The 16,842-nt window shown below is 36.9% G+C and overlaps 2 protein-coding genes across 7 annotated transcripts in view; one reads left to right on the top strand and one right to left on the bottom strand.

Annotated features, from left to right (window-relative positions):
- LOC110370423 (protein fem-1 homolog CG6966) overlaps positions 1 to 16,842 on the top strand; it is a 64,900-nt gene that overhangs the window by 40,767 nt on the left and 7,291 nt on the right. For 2 of the 6 annotated variants that reach the window (XM_021326214.3, XM_021326215.3), the window contains exons 2-3: positions 6,088 to 6,279; positions 15,978 to 16,140. In XM_021326214.3, the coding sequence (XP_021181889.1) occupies positions 6,163 to 6,279; positions 15,978 to 16,140 (280 nt within the window). In that variant the 5' untranslated portion in view covers positions 6,088 to 6,162. Of the gene's footprint in view, positions 1 to 6,075; positions 6,280 to 15,974; positions 16,141 to 16,842 lie in introns of all 6 variants that reach the window. The other 4 variants (XM_021326213.3, XM_021326212.3, XM_064038834.1 and 1 more) reach the window with 3 other exon arrangements.
- Positions 6,517 to 9,122, bottom strand: LOC135118014 (uncharacterized). Its single transcript, XM_064038835.1, has 2 exons — positions 8,530 to 9,122; positions 6,517 to 7,960 (listed from the first exon to the last, which is right to left on the bottom strand). The coding sequence occupies exons 1-2, from the start codon at positions 8,693 to 8,695 to the stop codon at positions 6,741 to 6,743; spliced, it is 1,386 nt and encodes a 461-aa protein (XP_063894905.1). The 5' UTR covers positions 8,696 to 9,122; the 3' UTR covers positions 6,517 to 6,740.

The following is a 16,842-nucleotide window of genomic DNA, read 5'->3' as shown; positions in this document are numbered from 1 at the left end:
GACAGTACGCGGTTCCTAAGGTCGGAGTAACGGCCGGCTAACGGGACCACACGGTGCAGTTTCACCGCAGTTTACATAGCCATTTAATAGAGGACACAGACCTCATGCTTGTTTAATGTAAACTACGGTTAAGGATTCTTTTGTGTGCCAATTGTCCTTTGGGTCACACGATGCTCGCGCCATATGATACAGCCACTCCTTTTGGCTGACTCAAGCATGTTGTTTTTATACAATTTGATGAGAAATGCCGTAACACTAGCTTAATGCCTTGTTACGTGTTATAAGATTATAAACAAATAACAATAGAGAGACGAGTGAAGACCTTAGCAAACATTTTTCTAGTCACTTATCTTGGTTGGCTGAGACTATGGCACGGATTGCGACACGTATGTCACATGCGTGAGGCAATTGATTTTACTCAGTACACTACAAAAAATAACGCTCTCTTGCTGTTGGGACATCGTATGACTTTATTGCACACAGATGGTTACTAAGGACTTAAAAAAAAAGTGCCAAGTGCAAGTAGGACTCGCGCACCAATGGCACCAAAATTTGTTGTATGGGGAAACCCTCTAAAAATAAGTTTTATTTTAGTTTTCAGTATTTGTTGTTACAGCGGCAACAATCTAACTATCACTGTTCATGAGATGAAAGCGCCAGGTGGTAGACGGACAGCGCAAGTCCTAGTACTGGAACCTTAAAAAAATATTAAGATAAAAGCAATATTGACATCCTCATTACCTTCCACGTGTATCACGTTAATCCAAGAGTAGTGCCTTACAAACATCCGCTGTTTACCTCATTTTGTTTACATTACATAAGTAAACATACATTGGCTTATATTCGAGTAAAGAAGTAAGGATGTCTAATCTATCGTTTAATTAAACACGACTCGAAGTACACAATCCCTTGTGTAACCATCGTTATGGACTATATTTGTTTGCCTGCAAAATGTTTGCTTACCCAGCCCTCTTGTTTTCATCCATGTGTGTATTAAAGTGACCTTTATCATAAAAGATATAAGGTCGAATTTGTTTCGAGATGTTTCCTAGTTTTGTCTGAAGGTGAAGTCTTTCGTTACCGTTCGTTTCGTTAGTCAGTTACCGCTGCCTCGTCCAGAATATTATGGGTATGATTTAAGCTGTCACCAATTTAATTCATTTTGTGTTTCTTAAATAATAGGGTTTGCCCTCAAAATAGTAGATTTGTCACCAAATGTAGTCACCAAACAACATAAAATCGATTCCACAATAAATTACCGAAAATCATGGAGATATGGGGTCAAGTACCAAATAAATGGTTTTGTATGTATTATAATAGGTTTGTCCTAATAGTATTTAAGCAAACTAATTTAAAAAGATCACCAATAAATCATATATTATATCACTAGAAAATTTCATGAAGGTCTAAAAATGTAGGGTGGTCGTCATCATCCTTTCAACCAAAAGAGTCTACTACTTATGTAACTGGCCATGTGCCTCCCCCAAGGGTCTTAATTTCCATAGGTAGTATAAATATATTCAAATTAAATTTCTAGCTGAATAGTAAACAAAACATTTAATTAAAGTCAAAATAATCAATATTTATTGTTAAAAATAACAATCACGGAATAATCAGCGCTGGTTTTGAAGGATTTTGAAGGGCGCCCACTTTTTCTTTTCTGGCCGATAAGTAATTTTTTTGCCTCTGGTGGGGGGTTGGCCAGCTTTAAGCGTACCTATGACTAATCCGATAATATGCTTGCACATATAATTTTTCACATCGCGCATTGTATGATCGTACCTACAACCAACCTACAACCCATTAGTTGAGGCCCGAAAGCGCGCCAATTTGTCTCCCTTCCCTTCCTCTTCCCTTTGAACATATTTTCATTAAAATCATAAACTGATGTATTAAATTGGTAACGAATACATTATTTTAATAACTGAACGAAATAAAATGTAACTACTGTATTGGTGACAAAATAACAAATAAAGAGGAGTCGCAGTCAGGGATCGATTAATCGATTTATTTGGTGACAGATCTACCATTTTGAGCACCAAGCTATTATTTAAGTAATAAAACTATTATTATAAGAACGAAGTTTATATTCATGTAATGCACTACAATTTTATTGGTAATCCATCTCATATTTTACACATTATATTAACAATAATTTGGTAATTCATACCTGGGAACACTCTTTGTTTTCTGAGAACGAAAATATTTCGTGGCGATAGATCTATTTATTAGGTGATACAACTTGATGACAAATATAAATTTTGGTGACAAAAAATATAGTTCCCGAATATTATTATCTCAAAGTCTATCAGATAGTAAACAAACAGTAATGAAACTAACTCTGTTGATCTGATTCTAAAATGGTTCAGTCATTAAAGATAAGTTATTTAAATATAATCTTTGAATGCATTATTTCTGCACGCTAACATTTCAATATAAAGTGTATTTTTAGTCGTCGTCTGATATGACCAAGGACCATAGACGGAACTAATTCTAATAATAAATATTGATATAAAAATAGTTTGAAGGTGTGAAAAACTGTTAAATTATACTTTAAAATATAGTGTCGCAGATTTTACAAAATTACTGTAATTGTCAATACTGTTCAGCAGACTAAAAGAAAAAGTAGGTTGTGGTCTACTGACCCGGACGCGTGAATCATTTTTTAACTAGACTCATGGACACTTTTTCGCCTAACACTTTTTCTATTTCATTCCAAAAGTATCTTTGTAACATAGGAATAAGATCCATACTTTCTTTATCTACATCTTGAGAAATGTGTAGTTGCATGAGTAATTCAACAACGTAATCCTTTAGTTTCTCATTAGCCTCGTAATAATCACGTTTAATGGTTAATTAATATTCGAATCAATATTTTGTTTATGCTTCTATTTGGATCACGAATTATTCCAGTATTCTCTCTAAATTGGTGGAAGTTTTTCTTGATCCTACAATTAGTTTACGTCATTAACCTGTAATATTCGGTAAATGCGATTAAGATCCGTTATAAAATAATTGGATTTTGAAAATTAGATATTTGTTATGGTTTTTAAACAAATTCTCCTCAAATAAAAACCAAATGGGTTTGTAATTTATTAAGATAAATGAACACGATGCTCGGGCGATGATGAATAAGTAATAATATTCAGCGACGAAAGCAATTAAATTATAAACAAAAAATAAAAAAAGTCCGCAATAATTATGACAAAAGGTTAAAAACGCTAAACCCTATAAAAAGCAAAAAATAACTTTTAACACTACGTAAACTAAATTTTGTCGTGTCGGGGGACCGCTCTAATTCATTACTTTAGATACGTGTTTTTTTTTTTAAACGAATGTTGTAATTAGGTAGGTATCATTTGATTTATGTAAGTATTTATGAAGGTAAAAAGCGGTCCCCCGACACGTCAAAATTTAGTTTACGTAGTGTTAAAAGTTATTTTTTGCTTTTTATAGGGTTTAGCGTTTTTAACCTTTTGTCATAATTATTGCGGACTTTTTTTGGGTCGGGGGTTTTTTTAAATTTATAATTTAATTTTATTTCATGATTTTTAAAGGAGCTCCTTAATTTTTCCTTCTTTCATTTAATTTATTTTATCTTAAGATGGGGTCGCTATATGCGATCTCGGCCAAAGGAAGCTGTTTAACATTCCTCATGACAAACTGGCTCTGGGAGAATTGCACAGATTGAGAAACAATAAAGATTAACCTTTGGACATTCTAGATTTTCAGCAAAAATATAAATCGGTTTATCCGTTTCATTCCGGCATTTCAGGCTTTCATCCGCCGCATCCCATTTCCAGCATCAGGTTCTCGTCAATCAGAAACATGAAGAGAACTCGTCAAGACAAATTCAACGAGCCCAAACTCGATGGGTTTACTAAAAGGCAGTTCAGGGTTACGTCTTCTACCTTCGTGCCCTAACAGCAGACCAGCTCAGTGGTTCCAAAAGACATAAGTGTTTCAAATTTCAGATCCCACATATACTTGCAAGTAAACTGAGCGTGTAACATTCCTATCACATCTAGCAAACGAGCTGATGACCTTGAAGACCTGAACCGATTTCCACCAAACATAGCTAAGAACACTCCCGACTGACATACCTTTTAAACAAAAAAAACCGCATTACAATCGGATCATCCGTTTGGGAGCTACGATGCCACATACACACACACACACACACACACACACACACACACACACACACACACACAGACACGTCAAACTTATAACACCCCGTCGTTTTTGCGTCGGGGGTTAATAAAACTAGATATCCTCTCTAAAAAGTGATTGTAGAACGTAATCCCGGAAGAGTCTGTGTGAGATATAAAGAAGCGAGCATGTAGCTTTATTGTAATCGTTTTTATGCCAAAAATAACTGCATAATAACGGCAACAGACCAGACAAGTTCGCGAGAATACTTGACGACAAACAGGCCTTCATATGTAAGTAAAAATAACCGGTACGGAAGCCATATGTGAATGTGGAACACGCATTTCCTCATTACAGTACTGAAGACGTTAAAAACTGCAAAATATGGAGCCATATACGGTGTCTATAAGCATCCTTAAATTTCGTCTCTCCCTTGAACGAAGGCTGGTGTAAATGACCCGAGACGTGACGATAGTAATCGATGTTGATGATTGACAAATGACGTAATTAATAATTAAATATCATTTTGTTCACACAACATTAGGAATATCTTTTCGCAGCATGTGCAAACATTGCCGTCACACTAAAACAGCCTCCTTTTAATTTCTATAGTGATTACGCAACAGAAAACTATGTAAGAGGCACGTGTGAATGTTATTGTAAAAACGTGAGTTATACCATCGATGGATTTCAATTGAACAATCAAACGCATGTTTATTACTTTATTGAATGCCTCTTGTTCTGTTTTGATGATCAGCTTTTCTTTATTGATTGTAGAATAGCAAAACATTCTCAGTCATGTAATACCGATGACATATGGCTACGATCGGTTGTGTAATCACAGGTTTGTAGGTGGCCTACTCTACCGTGCTTATAGGATCAATAATACAAGAATCATAACGAGTATATCTTGTATCATAAATGTATTTCCAATCTCTAGAACTACTTTCGAGTTTCGAGTGGTGACTGGCGTACTAAGTCAGTCGTATAACAAATATGCATTGCATATAGTTAATAATGATTTTAAAATTAAGTGTTTTTAATAATGATGTACAGGAATTAGTCATTATTCGTAATTATCGTGTCACCTTGTCTAATAAGTATTAAAGCAGTCATGAATGTCATTCCGTTATTTATTCAAGAGCATTACATACGAGCACGTCACTATATCTCAAAATATTTGCTTTGTGTCAATTTGTATCTTGAGGTGTAAATACGAAGAACTCGAGCTAGGAAATACATTATATCGCACTGATGAAAAAACATCATGTAGCACATTAAGCCTCAACAGACTTTTCCTGCTTTTCCGGAAACTTGAGTTTTTATATTCGTGTTGAAGAGTTATGTAGGTAGTTATGTTTAATAACTCTCATCTTTATATACTAGTCACTAGTAGGTTCAATACGTTGCATTATTGTCTCAGAAAGAACTTGTCAATTAATTTCATTTTTCTTTAATAATTTCTTTAATACCTAAAACTTAATGACTTGTTCATATAACTTTTTCCTCTTACAAGGCTATAATAAGTTTTCCAATGTCATTCTAAAACTTTCCACTGAACAGTTCTAAGTTATTTTATGATACTGAATACCTTTCAGGGTCGCCGAGACCACCTATGTACCAATGGAGAAACCCCGCATAATGAATCTGTTTATAAAGATTTAGCAGAAAACGCATAATAGCTTACTCACAAGATCTACGTTTATCTGCGGTTTAATAATCCTATATATTAACCTGTGAGCAGTGGACAGTGTCATTAAAGAACAAGCTGTTGCTACGTAGACACAGTTTCCTTAATGAATCTGCATTCTATTGAATTATTTTTGTTATGATGGAAATTATAACAGCGTGTGACCTCTAAATAAAATTCAAACAAATAATAGGAAAAGTTAATGTGCCTATTTGCATCTAATAAATATTTAGTCTTCTTGCTAGAATACTAGGATGTTGTGATCATAGTGTGACGTGATATATAACTGTGTGGACGTGTTTGTGATGTGTTGATGCAAAATGTCTGCTGGTGTTTGGGACCTGATGCCGTCGAGGTGCCGGTGGATCGAGACGCTGCGCCATTGTGGCAAGACGCTGCTGAGGAGGCAACGACGACTGCTTAGGAGGTTGAAGAAGGTACTTCAAATATGAACTAAGACGTTACGTGAAATGAATTATAGTTGACCATAGGAGCTGCCGTTTTGATTGGTTAGGATCGTGTCCACTCCCTTATATCCCGAGTGTTTTAGATGAGATTTTAATAGGGATATGAAGAATTATGAGGCGTGAAATTATGTCATACATTAAATTATTTGTTATGTATCTGATGTTTCTACTCACGCAACTAAACGTATTTTCTTTCTTCATATTTTCTCTAACGCTATAGATTTCAAAAGCTATGTTGGTGACAAACAACGCACACATCATCGCATCGTGGGCCACCGCGACGACCGTGCGGGGATCGGGGGACGAGGCGCCGCGAGTAGCCGTCGCCCACGCAGCAACGCACCACCACCAGTCTCACATATGACACGGACCATAGGCGCGCGTTCTTACAATCCAATATACGAACCTACCATAGAATACAGTCCGCTATTTTATTTCCACCACCTGAGTATCGCCAACAAAGTGGTTCCTTTACATAAATCTATCGCCTCGCTCACAGTACTGGCCCCACTTAACAAATCGTCACAATAAAAATCGTGAGCTATACTATATTTGACGCTATTATCGCTGACTGTGGATGCCAGGCTACTCAGACACTTTGTCGCAAGGTATGGCGCTGAAGCGGTTCCTTGACAAACTGTATTTAGTGTATAAGTCTTTAAACGATGCGATGGATCAAACCTAAATACAATTTGCTGTAAGGAGCGTTGACTAGGAACAACATTGATAGATCTAAACATTTTTTCAACGTCTGCCGATACTACAATTTTATGTTGGCGGAATCTGAGGAGAATCGATAAAAGATCGTCTTGGACTGTAGGACCGACCATCTGAATTTCATTGAAGGAAATTCCTGAAGTGGTGACGGCAGAAGCGTCGAAGACGGTACGCAACTTTGTCGTCGTGCTTGACTCCCGAAGTACGCCATGATGAGGAAGGTAGTAGTTGACATTGTCACTGTATGGAAAAAGAACTTTATTTTCAGTCATGTGGCCTAATTGCTCGTATTCCTTCATGAAGCTCAAATATTTCTCCTTGAATATTGGTTCTCGTTCAAATTTTCGTTCCAGCGATAAAAACCGTCGCTTCGCCATCTCAAAGGAATCGCCTAAGACCTGCGGATCTTGCTTGAGAGGAATGGTGACCACAAAGCGACCATCGTTATTTCGAGTAGTGTTAACGGTAAAACTCTTCTCACACGCACGTTCCTCCGCGGATTGAGAATGCTCAAGAGAAACACTATCTACTTCCCAAAAACGAGTGAGATCAATATCAAGTTGACCTTGAGTAAGAAGACATTGACTGAACGTATCTTTCGGACTCGAGATGTGACCAGTGACTATCCATCCTAGCTCCGAACTACGTAAAATAGGTTGATGCTTGCCTAGGCTAATCCTTTTGTTACCTAGAATATCCCAGAAGATATCCGCCCCGATAAGAATATCGACCTTAGAAGGTATATTATAAGTGGGGTCAGATAAACATAAGCCAGCAGGTATTTGAATATGTCGTGTGTCAATGTATGTGATTGGTACTGCTGTGGTGACGTTGGTAAACACATAACAATCAATGTTAGTCCTATAGCTAGTATTCATTGACTCAATTGTGAGGTTGCAAGACTGTGTACTATGGGAAACATGATTATTAAAACCTGATCGTCGCTAACACGACCGTGATAAAATCTTACTTGTCCATTTTTGTCTGCTTAGCTACAAGGGCCGTGCACTTGGAACTCGTCACAGATTTGACTAAAGAGGGATACATGGCCGCTTTAAATCGGTGTGTGGCTCGTCGGGGAAAGCCTCAAAGTATAACCTCAGACAACGGGACAAATTTTGTAGGTACATGTAACGAGTTACACCGTTTCTTACAGGACTCAAGTTCCCAAATCAGTTCCGCAGTCGCTCAAGAGGGAATAGAGTTCCTCTTCATTCCGAGCTACACACCCCATTTCAACGGTATGGCTGAATCTGCAGTCCGTTCCACAAAATATCATCTTCGTAGGCTTCTCCAACTTACGCATTTCACGTATGAAGAAATGCACACTTGTCTGACTCAGGTGGAAGCCATTCTAAATTCACGTCCTATAATATGTTGGTGACAAACAACGCACACATCATCGCATCGTGGGCCACCGCGACGACCGTGCGGGGATCGGGGGACGAGGCGCCGCGGTGGCCCACGATGCGATGATGTGTGCGTTGTTTGTCACCAACATACCTGATACCGTGGAGCTCACGTTCCGCCTCGGCAAACCCAGCTTACTGCAGAAAGCTTCGGAAACGATATTTATTCCACTACCGTTGTCCAAGATCACCCTGGCGGTGTGTTTGTTGCCCTTGCCGTCAACCACCTTCACCAACGCTGTGGAAAGGAAAACACGCATCGGAGTAGTAACCGGTAGGACATCAGATGTCAATACAATGTCTTTTGAAGATGTAGATAACGAATCACGAGAAGCAGATTGCTCAGATTTTTCTAAGTGTAAAAGAGTGTTGTGCTTTTCATTGCAATACTTGCAGTGAGATAAAAAACATTTCTTGGGTACGTGACCGAAGCGCAAACAGTTTAAGCACACCTTAAACTCTTTTACTTTTGAAATCCGAGATTCTACAGGAAGACTTCTAAACGATTCGCAATTGAACAGCTGATGTGAGTCATCGTCACACAATGGACATGATTTACGTTTATAAATTTTATTGTTATTAGTGCTACTATTATTATTTATTACTAAACTTTTTGCTTTTACGGGTTCTAATTTTAATTTATTATTTTTATTATTCTCTTCTAAAGTTTCTAAGATGTTGGCTCTTTGACTTAAAAATGTTATGAACTGCGATAGGGTTGGGGAGGAACTCAATGTATTTCTATGTTCTTCCCACTCTCGACCCGTCACACTATCAAGTTTGGTTGCCATCATATAAATTATAATTGTGTCCCAGATCGGTTCATTCAATGATGCGAGAGCCCTAATGTTTTTGTTAGTTACATCAATAAGATTTTGAATCGACTTACTTGATTCTGACCGAATGGGTTCTATGTTAAACAAAGCCTGTAAATGATTATTCACTAGTAAGCGGTTATTATCAAAACGTTCACATAATAACTCCCATGCAATTTTATAGTTGTCACTTTTAAAGTCGATGTTTTTAATAATCAGAGCGGCATTTCCTTGAAGAGAAGCCCGTAAATAATGGAATTTATTAATGTTATCTATGCAATCACTGTTGTGTATGAGAGAAAGGAATGTGTCTTTAAATTCGAGCCAGTCTTGATAGCCACCGCTGAAATGTGGTAAGTCAATTTTAGGTAGCCTAACCAAATTTCTCACTCGCCCACCTGATTCTGCGTCGTTGAACTCCGCCACAGATTCACTGGCCTTCTCCCCGGCAGCAAGTAGTCTCTTGGCTCGGGCCACAAGCGTATAGTAGTCGTTGTCAAACTGCACACGCTCCGCAGGAACCTCATCGGCTGGTGGCTCGTCAGATAAGACCTCGATCTCAGTCTGTAAACTGTCGAATTCCTCGTATAAGGGCTCAATTTTTCGTAAACGGCACTGTAAATCTATGATTTGTAACTCCGTTAAGGATTTAGAAGTTTCAATTAATTTAAGATGGTTGGCAAAAATAGTAAGCTTAGATTTTATAGCTGAGCGTTTTCTAATTATAGTTATAAGTTCAGACATGATAACAAAGTAAAACTCAACTCGATACTGGCAACAGCTGATTTAAACTAACGAGCTACTTGATGCACCGTTGTCACGATATTATTATGCAAGCAAAAAAATAAACTCGTTTGCTAGGCTTAATGACTATGCATTTCGATTTGAAGTAAACAAGATGATTCATACAACAAGCATTCAACGCTTGAGTTTTACGACTATGGGTAATTAGCACACAAAGCCCCGAACAAAGAAATTGACGATGTAATAAACAGCTAAATATTATTATAGATAGCAAACGCATGTAATATTTAATGAATAGTAACGAATGAAGAATGCACAAAGCACTGACTCAAGTTTTAGCAAAAATGGTAACAATGAAATTGAGAAAGGAGAATAAGAATTCTAATAGAATTGAGAAGATGGAATAAGAGGAATAAATAGGAACGAACTCACAAGATGTCTTATCCTTTGTTCACAGTGACTTGACGGTTTATTCGTCCTTTAAATATCCTTCCTTGACCTTCTCCAAAGTCGTCGCGTATTGGCCGGCGCGTGCGACTAGTAGTGCTTGATTTCTTGACACGGAATATTCTCCAAAAAAGCCTCAAGACGTCCTTAAAATCCTTCTTCACGGAGAGAGGACCACTTTGTTGGCGATACTCAGGTGGTAGAAATAAAATAGCGGACTGTATTCTATGGTAGGTTCGTATATTGGATTGTAAGAACGCGCGCCTATGGTCCGTGTCATATGTGAGACTGGTGGTGGTGCGTTGCTGCGTGGGCGACGGCTATTTCTGGGTCTCATTAGGCATTTGTGGCCAACTATGCTCTGATTTGAGTAGAAACGACGGGCCCGACCACCACAACGAGGCGTCGCTGATCACATCAGCCCTCACCCCGCGAGAAACGAGATCTGCCGGGTTCTCCTTGGACGGCATGTAGCTCCACGTGTGACCACTAGTGCTTTCCTTGATTTCATTAACACGATTACGTACAAATTGATTAAGTTGAACTGAAGGGGTGGACAACCACCCTAACACGACCGTGGTTTGCTATATCTTTCACAAAGATCTTAATGTAGTCTTGCGCGTGGCTTTACTGTCTCTCACGTTTAACTTTCATATTTAACTGGGTAAATGGTGCTAGACAATAACTGTAAGTAACAATAACAACTTAACTACAATGCTAGTCTTAACCATTACTGAATCGAGTAAGTTAGTCTAGCTTAGTGTGAAACAGAACAGACCGCAGCAATATCTTCATAGGAATGGATTTACAACCTCTTTAATTAGTTATCGAGCCTGATTTATTTATTATTATAAGGATAAAGTAATCGTTGTTGGTCAACAGCTGGCCTGCAAGTAATTGGTTTACGATAGGCTCGACCGTTTACAAAGGAATCCTAATGGAAAGGTTTTCGCAAGGTTCGGTGAAGAAGTTTTACCGTACTTGTACGTTTTAGGTAACATAATTTATAAAGTCTAGGTTGGTAGATTGAATATAAGATGTAGGAAGAAATGTTAATACCTATATTTAATGAGCATGGCCTTTGCTCACAGTGACTTTCAGATATTAATAAAGAAATAAATAATTATGTTTCATATTTATTGTAACTACATTCTTATTAAAATAATTAACATTTTTCAATATTCCAGGAATTTTTAAGTTACCGAATAATTAATTAATGTATCGGTGTTAAAAGTTATTAAACTGCAATGATATTAAAGGTTGAATTGCAACATTAAAATCGAGTGTCCATCTTCAAAGTCCGTCACTGTTGATCTGTCACGGACGTAGTACAATACCGAATTGTGAAATAACTCGCTACTTTATTTTCATTTGTTCATTGTCTTTGCCCTATTTAATTAGCTCCGATGTCTTATTGATGAGTCAGTAGTGTGCCTGATCAGTGTTCAGATTAACATCTCCGGAATTTGTTATAGTACTGATAGTTTAAATAGACTATTGTCTCGTTAATTGCTGCTGGAAACGATCATTAGGCAGTATTAATTGTAAGTCATGTTTTTATATTTCAATAATTAATTTGCAAGGGTTCTTTTGCACGATATGGTTTCTGTTTCATTATATTCTTCTTCGATAAAATTCTTCACAATGTTAAGTGTGTCAAGCACAGCTTAGGACGCCTTTAAATTAGCTCCAAATAAGCGCTACAGTCGCGCGACACTGCTAGTTATTTGCAGCCCTTAATTTTTCATTCATCATCATCATTCATCCCAATTTTTTTTAGTCTGCTTTTCCTCATTAATCAGAATCACTTCGTAATCATTGTTAAAAGAAATGTGCTCGTTATTAAAGTATATTTCATAAGTGAGAACTGGAGTAAACCAGTGATGAAACACTCATAACAAAGATAAACAGGTTCAATAAATTCAGGACACTATAAATTATGGTCAACTTACATTGTCTTATCATAATGTTCTTGGTCATGTATTATTATTACTTCTGTACATTCTAGAACGTTTCCGAAAAATCTGCAAGGCTTGATAACATCAAGGCAAGCACATTATAAAGGCTAATATGATAGTCGCATTGGAAAATTGTGTTTCCGGTCAACAGAATCTTTAAATTGGTCTGTCTAGACTAATTAAGGTATTATTCTAGATATTTAATGCTTCCTCGTTTAGCATTTACATAGATAAAGCAAATATGTTAAGATATTTCAAATGATACCTAGTTTCTTTATTGACCTTCATTGATTTAGTCAGTAGATAGGTACACTACATTTATAAAAATGTTACCTTAAACGCAAACTGTTTAAATCAGGCTTAAGAAAAACATGCTTATATTTAGGCGAGATTTTATCGATCAAAAATATTTGCGTCATTGATGATTATGATTTACCCTTTGCTTCCTCTGAAGATCATTAAGGTGAAATCATGGTAATCGCCCCTATATTAATATTGGTTGACGCATTGACTTACCTCCTACATAAAGCGAAACCTTTATTTTGTAGGCTTCAAAGGTCGCCCCGTTCAAGGTAAATATCGTAATAAATTTCGCCCGGGCTCCAGAAGCCTTAAGGGATTCTTGGGTGGCCTTGAAATGAGATCTGAAGGGTAGAAATTTGTATGCTACGAAGACTGTTAGTTCTAGAATTAATTTAAACGAAATTTGAGCTTGCACATGAAAGAGGCCACAGAAGATTCATGTAGCAAATATTTGTGTCCCAAAATATATTCGCAAAAGGTTGAAATGTAACACGTATTGGGAGGTTTAAAAGGCATCAAGTAAACGAAAACTAAAGCTTTGGATACCTGCTCGATAAATATAGATTGGTAGTTCTAAAAATAAATTGTTTTACAGGTGTATTTACCTGTGTATGTTTTGCAAGCGGCCGGTCACCGTTGCGCCACGGCCCGGCGCGGGCGCTTGCCAAACTTCATTGTTATTATATCAGGGGATTTCACTTTTGCAAATCTTTATAATGTGAGATGACACGTCTATTGCCTTACTTACAGGTACCGCGCATCTATCTGATCAAAGCTAATGAGTTAGGCATTATGCATTAAGTTTTGTACTTTTTGTGCAGGAAAATGATTCTGTATAACAGTGGCGAAGGGTGGTTTAATGAAATAGGGAAGCCGCAGCAAAAAAAAACCGGGGGGGGGAGTACTCAGGGATGGGGGGGAGAGGTAATGGAGGTAATTTCTCAGTCCACCTTTTAGCACTGACTGAGAGACTGATAGTTTGAACATGTTTTCTCGAGGAATTCGGCAGATTATTAATATCTATAAAACTTTATTATCTTTAGTTAGGTATATTAACTACTAGAATCTGAGAAAAGTTGGCACTAGAAACAATACCTTTTAAGTATTTAATTTACAACGGCCTGTTAGCCATTGATATTTATCGTAGGTATGTGTTTCATAAATCCGTCAGGACGTTAGAAATTTTAATATTGACGTATTATTGGTAGGTAATTCACCCGAGCGGCGTGCCCGAGTTTTATAACATGTTTTTATTCTCAAAACTTTACCTTGAAAAATAAGTTCCTTCCTAAAGTAAATAATCTGTCGGAAAACAGTCTAATGCGATAAATGCTATCCTAGTTAAGTTTTATAAGTAGGTACATTAAAAAGAAACCTGATGCAAACTGTCTGCGTATCAAAATAACTCATTTCAACGTAGGTCCCTCTATTTTTTTCACTACACACACTGTACCTACTTGTACTGAGTACCAGGTCACAGTGCGATTGCGGGGATTAGTAGGGAGTAATGATACTGCCACCTACTTAATCAAAATTATGTACTTGGTGAACACAAAATTATATCAATTCCCAAGTAGGGTCATTAAATCGCGGAGAACCTTAACACCGCGATTCAGGATTTGCATAAAAATGCACAACGCCATCTATGTTGACATAATGTAACTAAAACACTTTAACATAAAATATTGTACACACACGAACTATGTTATTTCTAAATGATACACACACTAATTAATTCAATTAAGTAGTACAAAGAACAAATTGTTAATGGTATTATCTAAAACAAAATAAGAAGAATGAGAGTGAATTTGTCTGATTTGTTTGTTTACATATTTGAGAGCTTGCGCGCTCTACTCGCGCGTAGACAGATATAGCTACTCTACTCTTGACGCGTTCTTTCTCGTTCACTCGCGAGTTTTGATTGGCTGGAACCCGCTCCGTGAGCCGGCTTACCGCTCGCCCTTATGCCGCGAACATCGCGCGGCGCGGCGTGGATGACGTCACGCAAGCGTAGTTTTGTATGGAGGAGGAAGCCGCGGCTTGTTTAGTAGGAGCAAAATGTTTCAAGTAATTTATAGAATTTTTTTTACGGTGGTAGGCGTTTTGTTATACTTACATATTAAAATTGTGTGGTTTAAATGATTATATTAATTATACCTATACCTATATTATAACTTATACCTATGCTTCTTTCTTGAAATTCGAAAGGGAAGCCGATGGGAATCGGCTTATAAGGACGCCTCGCCACTGGTATAAGGTTGTTTTGAAATAGTTCTTGGGAATTTTTAAGAAACTGCTTAGGTGATCTCGGGGGATTTTTGTAACCGAATTTAGTTGTTATGCTAATGTATTTTTGAGGTAAAAGTTTAGAGCAATGTGTGGGAGACTATTCTAGAAGCTTTGAAGGTTGCATGAATATTCTGCCCAAAGCCTTCGTTATTTCTCATTAGTTACTAACATAATAGAGCCAATTTACTTCCTGGTCACATTATTAAGTTAGGTTTTAGTCAATGTTTATAATCTAGATTAACATTTAAATCTACTTATCAAGTTCATTGTAATACATTATTAATAACTTAACTTATAATAAGTCATTGCTGATTTTTCTTCTTCTTTATTATAATTTACATTCCGGTTCCCCACAGTAATTATGTAGGTAAATATTTGATGTAATTTAAATTCATACACTATAGTCGTTACCATTCTTGTTTGCTTTTCATTTTGTCTTCTATCCAACGGCTCATAAATTCCAAGTTATTCTTCACTTAATGGCATTTTAAAGACCCCATTCGACTATGGTTCAAAGAAGTGAACTATTAAATCAGTAAATATATTTATGATAAACGTTGTAAGTTAATTGGCTATTGTTATGGAACCTGTCATAATGATGTGTTCACTGTCGATAGACACGTCAACATATTTATCATTTCTGGGAAATTTTCGAGACGTATCAGTCAAGTGTGACCGAGGTATTCCAATCGAAGAATGGCATTTTACTATTTTGCTGAGTATAATTCTTTAGGAACAACTTCTTTAGCGTTGTTTCTCCGACAGTTTATAACTGATAGTTATAGTGATGTAACCAAGATAAAAAAATCTATTGTTTTAAAATATCGAATTGGAAAACGATTTTAAGATGGTAGAATATAGTTACACCCACATCAGTTGCCTTACCACGTCAGCAATTTCAAACAAATACCTGTAATATGATAATAGTGAGAGATTCTCTTGAATTTTGCATGTCATATTAATGTTTTTTTTTTCGTTATTTCCAGGCGTACCTACACAGTTGGCGCTCTGCAGACGAGCTGAACATGTTGGTGGGTGCGAAGGTCGGTGGCGCGACTCCACTGGTCATTGCCTGCAGAAATGGACATTACGACGTAGCCGAATACCTTATAGAGAGGTGCAAAGCTGACATCGAACAACCTGGTTCAGGTATGAATTTTAATTTAAAAAAAAAACCACATTCTGTGTTTTTGGATGCAACTACTTTTTTTTTCATAATGGTCTTGTTTTTCATTCCAACGATTCAATTTTTTCCCTTTTGTGAGAGTGTGACTCATTTTCTTTTTAAACACGGTCAATGTTCACTTAAATACATAATTTTAATAATAATGGGTTCACCGGATTGAATTTATTGCGTTTCTGAATGCTTAAATATTTCATTATAAATTAAAATGCATTGCATTGTAATCATATTTCGATTTATTTATTTCTTGCAATTCATACATGACATGACTAAATTTTAATACTGGACTGCCCGCTTTAAATTTTTTTGAGTCTTGCACAAAAGGTTAATTATGAGTTCGTGAAAAATTCTCTAAGGGGTCACTCATTCCCTGTCGGCGTAACTTGTCGGTCAAAGCGAACCCTGTTAATCCCCAGGAGCGCCTGTGAATACAATCATTGTTTATCAGCTCTGCCGTATTGTCACGGGTTGGCTTGTCGTAACAGCTTTCCAATTGCGTCAATAGTTTGGCTAGAAGCCATTTTGCTGCAAATTGTTCTGCTTAAACTGTGCTGACAAATATATCTTTTGTTTTCAATTTCTGTGTAGCAACGTTTTGTATAAAACTGAATGTTTGTATGGGTTTATATTATTATTGTTTATTTACGGCTGGCAGGTCACGAACAGTC

This window comes from Helicoverpa armigera, chromosome 17 (assembly GCF_030705265.1).
Source record: "Helicoverpa armigera isolate CAAS_96S chromosome 17, ASM3070526v1, whole genome shotgun sequence".
Lineage (NCBI taxonomy): Eukaryota > Metazoa > Arthropoda > Insecta > Lepidoptera > Noctuidae > Helicoverpa > Helicoverpa armigera.
This window is presented reverse-complemented; position numbering and strand designations above follow the sequence as displayed.

Bases quoted from the DNA above. Each gene is read 5' to 3' on its own strand.
- LOC135118014 (XM_064038835.1), bottom strand. From the start codon at position 8,695: ATGCGTGTTTTCCTTTCCACAGCGTTGGTGAAGGTGGTTGACGGCAAG. The intron at 7,961-8,529 runs GTATGTTGGTGA...AGCGACGATCAG, and splicing joins CGTGAGCTCCACGGTATCAG to GTTTTAATAATCATGTTTCC.